This window comes from Micropterus dolomieu, linkage group LG08, assembly GCF_021292245.1.
Source record: "Micropterus dolomieu isolate WLL.071019.BEF.003 ecotype Adirondacks linkage group LG08, ASM2129224v1, whole genome shotgun sequence".
Lineage (NCBI taxonomy): Eukaryota > Metazoa > Chordata > Actinopteri > Centrarchiformes > Centrarchidae > Micropterus > Micropterus dolomieu.
The window spans coordinates 24882138-24889333 of record NC_060157.1 but is presented as its reverse complement, the minus strand read 5'-3'; the positions used below and the strand labels follow the sequence as shown (position 1 = coordinate 24889333).

Here is a 7196-nt window from a genome sequence, read left to right as displayed (position 1 = left end):
CAGGACCTGGAAAAACTTATCCATGCATTTATCTTCAGTCGACTCGACTACTGTAACAGCGTCCTTACAGGGCTCCCTAAGAAATCCATCAGACAGCTGCAGCTGATTCAGAACGCTGCTGCTTGAGTCCTCACTAAGACCAAAAAGGTGGATCACATCACTCCAGTTCTGAGGTCTTTACACTGGCTTCCTGTATGTCAAAGAATTGATTTCAAAATCCTGCTGTTAGTTTATAAAGCGCTAAATGGTTTAGGGCCAAAATACATTTCTGATCTTCTGCTTCATTATGAACCATCCAGACCTCTCAGGTCATCTGGGGCAGGTCTGCTTTCTGTCCCCAGAGTCAAAACTAAACAAGGAGAAGCAGCATTCAGTTATTATTCTCCGTATACTTGGAACAAACTCCCAGATAACTGCAGGTCTGCTGAAACTGTCAGTTCTTTTAAATTAGGACTGAAGACTTTTTTCCCCCATAGCTTTTAATGAAATATTTAATATTTTTCTTTTTACCACTGTCTTTAACTAGTAGATTGATAACTTACACTGCACTCTAACTTTTACCGTCCTTTTTTCTTTTTCTTTGTTTTTAGCTTTTTACCATTGCTTTTAATTAAATATTTACATGGTGAGAAATGAGTAGGTAATTGAGTGAAAAGATAATGAGAGTGAGATTGAACAGAGTGAAGGAAGTGGTCTTAAATCTTGTGCCCGAGTGATTTGCAGGAACCTCTGTCCACCTTCAAAATGCGCAAGTGGGTCCATAGTATAACTGGATCAAAGTGGCCTGCGGACAGACATGTCCTGGTTTGTCTGTAGTGTCCTGAGGGTTTTTGGAGTTTCAGTTGACCCAAAGATTGCTATGGACCAGAGTACAGACTAGCTAGAGAGAGTAGATTAAGTGTACTTCTGTTTATTCTCTTTTCAAAATAATTGTAACTCAATTATTTGCTCAACCCCTCAGCCTGTTTTTATTTTCCATTTAAATCTTTTAACCCTGATTGTAACCTTTATTATATTTTAATGTGTATTTTTTCAATTTCCCTATGCGGCTTTAAACTGTTTTTATTTTTATTTCCCTGTTGCTTTTATGTTTTATGTCAAGCACTTTGAATTACCTTGTTGTTGAAATGTGCTATACAAATAAACTTGCCTTGCCTTGCCTTTCCAACGCTGAAGAAACTTTAAAAAGTGTGGGCAGGTAGTCTTACTGCAGTCCTCCAAAAGCCACAGATACAGGCTTTAGCTGTCATTATTGTCTTGTTACTGCTGTTTACATTCTCCCAGACGCAAATTCAAAAAGTTTACTGCAGAATCATTTCCTTGGGTGCTTACGTGTATGTATGTATATACTGTAAATAAGAGTATATATTTTAATAAGAAGGAGGAGACATAATTGCTTTCTTTACTTTTTGTGCAGAGCAATCCCTGATTGAAGGCATCTTGATTTGTCTCTACCCCAGATATTTCATTAAGCACTTTCTTTGGTGACAGAAAATTGATCTGTCTTATATTAATGCTGATAATTACATACTGTATCTAACATTGTGTACTTAAAGTCACTTCTCTGGCATTATACTATCCACTAGGAAATGCCAGGTTTTGTGTGTGCATGTGCATCTGTGAAATTGTGAAGTCTTCTGACTCTGTTACCATGGCAAATGCAGTTTTCAAAGCCACTGTGTGAGGAGGCAGTCTCCCTGCTTTATATGTTTGTCCTCAGCTCGGGGCCAAATGTCTCATACTGCCCTAGGTTGTAGATGTCTGACCCGGCTGCTTTGTTTCATGTACTTCTTTGTTTTCCTCCTTTAATAAATCAACCAAATGGCAATGGTTTGTTGTAATCCAATTACCTGTTCATTTCTGCACCGGGAAATATCCCATTTTCCACGACACTTTCCTTTCTCTATCAGATGACCTCATGTTTTATCTGCATTGTGGTCTCAGTGTGGTTTTGTTTACCCCAACCTCTTACAGACCATGATTTAATACAAAACATATCCAATTCAGTTGTATCAATGCATTGAAAGCATTTTTTATCACCATTCTGTGTCAAATATAAAAAACTCTGAATGGAATTTAGTTATTAGATTATTTTGTATTATAATGTAGACATTACGATGTAGTATAACACACAACAATTTAACCCCTCTTAGTTTTTTTTCATTTCACTTTAATAATAAAAACAACAATTTGAGACATTTGTGATTCTTAAATATGGACAATAATGTATATTTTAATGCTAAAATTGTGAGTTTTGAACTGTGAGTTTACGCACATCATTTTGAAAATGTCTAAACTTGAAAAAAAGTGTTCATATGAAACTGCAGCCCAGATTACTGATAATCTCTGTCTGCAATAAAAGGCACAGGTGTTGTTACACAAAAATATGACACAAACATAGAGTTATTTCTAGCTCAGTTTGACTTTATTGACATTGGAATATTGTAAAATAAATTTGTTTGTTTGTTTGTCTTAATTATCACTGTGATTCATTATTTAAAGAACTGTAGCAGACAGAGACGGACTCTGCTGCAAAGATCACATAATCAGTAACTGGAGTACTATCTGTTCTTGAATTGTTATGAAGATACAACAGACATAATAACATGAATTCATATGTGAATACCACATTAATAGATAGAAAATAAAATAAAAAAGCATTTGAGTATTTGTTCAGACTTTGTCCTCTTCATTTCAGTGACTCTGCAACGGCACATAAAAACACATTTCCTCCTTCACAGAAAAGCTCATGTGTCTAGTCAGTCACTCCACAGTGTCTCTCTACAGTATGTTGGTCCTACAGGAGTGAGGCTGCAGTATCTGAAGTGTAACAATGAGTTTAATAGATTTTCTAAACCAGGGGTAGAAAAAGGCATAGAGCACAGGGTTTAGACAGGAGTTCAAAATTAACGAAAAAACCATAAGAAGCTCAGTTGATTGACTGATTACGAGGTCATTGCCTGAGAGATAGACGCAGTAAAATGGACAGTAACACATGAGAAACACAGCAACAACAACACCAAGACTCCTGGCTGCTTTCATCTCAGATTTCCTAGCTGTTACAGTCGCTGAACGCTTCAGTGTGACTGCTCTAATATGGGAGCGCATAGCACGAGCCTGAGACACAGCCACTGCAAACACTCTCACATACATAATGATGATGGAAGAGATGGGAATGATGAAGCTGAAAAGGAGGTCAACAACTGCTATTAGGTTAACCACACATTCTCCATAGCAGGAATTATACTTGCCTGGTTGTATTAGGTGATCATATAATAAGAAAATATTGTAGAAAACAGCAAAACCCCAACACAGGTAAACACAGATTTGAACTCTCTTTGTAGTGATTTTGGTGTGGTAGTGCAGAGGGTAACAGATAGCCACATAACGGTCAAATGATATGAGCACCATTGTAACCATGGAGGAATAGATATTGATGAAGTTTATAAGATAACACAGAGTACAAAACAGGTCACCCAGGAGCCAGCAGGGCTCTGTTAACAGGATTTGAAACGGCATCAAAAGGAGGCCCACGAGAAAGTCTGAGACAGCCAGAGAGAGGAGGAGGATGTTGGTGGGGGTGTGGAGCTGCCTGAAGGGGGGAGAATATCATCACTGTGAATGTTACAAACACCAACAACATTATCACCAATAGAAGTAGTTGTTTTATAAAAGCAGTAATGAAAGTCAAAACTCCAGTGTATCTATATAATAAACGTGGCTGTTGTAAGCACTGTTAATAAACAAAAGTATCATCAAACCATCAGGATGTAATGCTCAGATCTCACTACAACAAAACGTTATCAATGCTAAGACATTTATCTCTGCCTGAAGTGGGAGATGGCGATGATGACCAGCAGGTTGAGAGCCACAGTGAGCAGAGAGATGGAGGACAGCACAACGTAAATGAGCATTTTCTCAGCCTGAGAGCGGATGTGCTTCTTGCAGGAAATGTTGAGGAGTTGTGGAAAGCAGAGTTCAGCTTCCTCCAGGGTCTGCATCATCAGACAGAGAGGAGAAGCTGCTGAACACACAGCTTTCTCAGCAAAGTTCTGTCATACAGCTGATATATCTCTCTCCTCGTTCCCTCTTCTCCCTCCCCTCCTGTCTGTCTCTCTCTTTCACACTGATCTTCCTTCTCTCTCACTCTATGCGTCATACTCTGCATCTGCATCTTCGTGCAACAGGTTGTGTTTGTTTTGTTTTGGCTGATGTATGGACTCTAGTGAGATCAGCCCTAGTTACGGCCTTTGGGAAAGAGATCACATAAAAAACAACCCTTCAACAAAGTACATTGTAAAGTGTACTTTGAGCATCCTGTGCACTAATCAATATTCAGGGCAACTTTTACCAAAGAAACAAATATTTGCACTGCAATAACTTAGTATGTTTGGCGTTATGGCTCTGTTCTGGGACCTCCCTGCCCATCAGAATGAGCTGAAGTTTGTTCAACTACATAAACAAGTTGCGGCCTGTTCTGTCACGGAGAAATACTCTGCTTTGGTTGTCGGTGTCTGTGGAGAAACGAGAACCAGCTGCTATTTGGTAGTATACCACAGGATCTGAGAACAGGATAATTGCTAATCATCACAGTATAACATCATGTCAAATATACTTCAGGGATATCAATCTGTCCAATTAGGAAGCATAACCGATGGGTAATCAATGTCACCTGTTTTCGTGCAAATGAAAGTGACAACAGGTGCACTGGAGAAGCCACAGCAAGACAACCCGCAAAAAGAGAATGGATTTGCAGGTGGCAGCCACAGAGAGTTGCTCTCCTTATCCTCCCTGACTAATTGTTCTCTTCTTTAGAATTTTGATAGTATCCCTGTTTCTGCTGTAAGCATGAGGCAATACCTACAGCCCATTCAAGTTGCACAGGTAGTCCAGCTCCTCCAGGGGGGCACATCCATACGTGCTGACTCAAGAAGGTTTGCTGTGTCTCCCAGCACAGTCTCTAGAGAATGCAGGAGATACCAGTAGATGGGCCATTACGAGGAGAGCTTGACAGGGCCATAGAAGGGCATCAACCCAGCAGCAGCATTTGCTCCTTTGTGCGAGGAGGAACAGGAGGAGCACTGCCAGAGCCCTACAAAATCACCTCCAGCGGGAGACTGGTGAGCATGTTTCTGTCCAAACTGTCAGAAACAGACTCTGTGAGGGTGGCATGAAGACCCAATTCCCTCTAGTGGGATCTGTGATCACAGCCCAGCACCGTGCAGCTCAACTGGCATTCGCCAGAGAACACCAGAACGCACAGGTCCACCATTGGTACTCTTCACATATGAGAGCAGGTTCACACTGAGCACATGTGACAGAGGTGAGAGAGTCTCAAGAGGCCGTGGGGAACGTTGTGCTGCCTGCAACATCATCCAGCATGACCAGTTTAGTGGTGGGTCAGTGATGGTCTGGGGAGGCATATCCTTGGAGGGTCGCACAGACCTCCAAGTGCTAGCCAATGGTTCCCTGACTTAGGTACGGGGATGAAAACCTCAAAGCCATTGTTAGACTTTATGCTGGTGCAGTGGGCCCTGGGTTCTACTTGGTATACCCTTTGCTCAGGATTTATTTATGTGGTGGGTGAGTGAACCCTAAATCTCCCTCCTCCAAAACCCTCATTGTTTTGGCTCTTACCGCCCAATTTCTCTTATTAATGTACAGTAGGTGGGGAAATTATTGCAAATGTTCTTGTTCGACAGATAGAGATAGGTCTACCAGATATTATATCCATTGACCAGACTGGGTTTATTAAAAACAGGTTTTCCTTTTTCAATGTTAGACAACAATTTAATTTTATTTATCATCCATCTGCCCTGTTCCAGAAATGGTTGTTCTTTAGATGCTGAAAAGGCCGAGGGTTGAGTGGAGCTACTCATTTCATACACTCGCAACCTTTGGCTTTGGAAAGAGGTTCATATCTTTAGTAAGGCTACTATATACATCCCCATTTTCTTCAGTACGTACTAATGATATACGTATAATGATACTCATCACGTTAATTCCAGGTAAGCCAAGGTACAAGACAGGGTTGCCGTCTTTAACCTTTACTATTTGCTATAGCTATTAAACCCCCACTCCCGCGCCGTCTGTAATTTACTTGTGCATGTGTGTCTATCTGTTTTGCTGAGCAGGCCAAACCCATGCTGTGGATTGGCTGTGTGGTCAAGAAAAGTTCCGCTTACTTCCTGGGGTTTCCTGTGACGGTGACGCTGATTGATGCGGCATGTTACCGCTGGCCAATCAAGGAGCTCCAGCGAAGTCCGCCTCCAGCTTAAATGGCTTGCTTGGACTGATGTTCAGGGCAGCTGTTAGACCTGATTAGCTTGCCTTGGTGCCACACGTCTCAGAACTTGTTGTGTTTAGTGTTCTTGCTTGTATGTGATTTGTTAAAACTGTGTAAAGGTAAGGAAGTGGGCCAGTGATTGAAATCTAAAAACTGACATCATTCTTACACACAGTAGTTTTGTTTTGTTAAGTTTCCACAAGGTTCAGGGGTGCTGTGCGCTTTGTGTTTGGCAATGTATTTTAGTTGGAGAGGTCTTTGGTTTACCCTTTTATTTTTGCCTGACGTTAAATTAGCAATCCTCCTTTTGTTATATTCCTTTCTTGATTTCCACAGCACCCATTAGCTAATTTTCTGTTGTGTGCTCTGTTTGACCCTGTTTCAAATTAATATCCTTTCAAATACCACATACTTCTGGTTTGTTTCTGTCCCCCTAAACACCTCAGGACATAACATAAGTGGGGGCTCGTCAGGGATCTCTAAATTGAAACCTGGTGAAAGGATATTTATTGAAAGAGGGTAAGTGAACACACTTGATTGATAAACTGGCATAGCTGACTGATTAGGTGTAATGGCTTCTGAACACTTTGTTTTGGAGTCATTCATAGCGAATCCGACTTTTGACCAAATTCATGCCTGTAGAAAGGATGATTTAGGAAAACAGTCACCTCCAGATTCCGGTAAGTAAAACTAAGTTAAAAAGAGATCTTAAACCGTTAGTTATTGCTAACTTAGTGTAGAGAAGGCTGATTGATTTACCTGTGGCAGTAGAATTGGAAACGCCTCCTGTGGTTGTCTCAACAGAGACAAGGGGTGAGCAGACCTGTAAGTCTCAACCAGTCTCCAGGGTGGACAGCGAGGTATGTGGAGGGTTGAAAACATCAGATGTCCGATTTCTACGGATTCTAAT

At 40.9% G+C, this 7196-nt stretch overlaps 1 protein-coding gene across 1 annotated transcript; it reads right to left on the bottom strand.

Moving 5' to 3' along the window:
- Positions 1-2781: 2781 nt before the first annotated feature.
- On the bottom strand, positions 2782-4001 carry LOC123975421 (trace amine-associated receptor 13c-like). The gene is made up of 2 exons (XM_046056888.1): positions 3829-4001; positions 2782-3592 (listed from the first exon to the last, which is right to left on the bottom strand). The coding sequence occupies exons 1-2, from the start codon at positions 3999-4001 to the stop codon at positions 2782-2784; spliced, it is 984 nt and encodes a 327-aa protein (XP_045912844.1).
- Positions 4002-7196: the final 3195 nt, after the last annotated feature.

Bases quoted from the DNA above. Each gene is read 5' to 3' on its own strand.
- LOC123975421 (XM_046056888.1), bottom strand. From the start codon at position 4,001: ATGCAGACCCTGGAGGAAGCTGAACTCTGCTTTCCACAACTCCTCAAC. The intron at 3,593-3,828 runs GCAGAGATAAAT...TCCCCCCTTCAG, and splicing joins ATCGCCATCTCCCACTTCAG to GCAGCTCCACACCCCCACCA.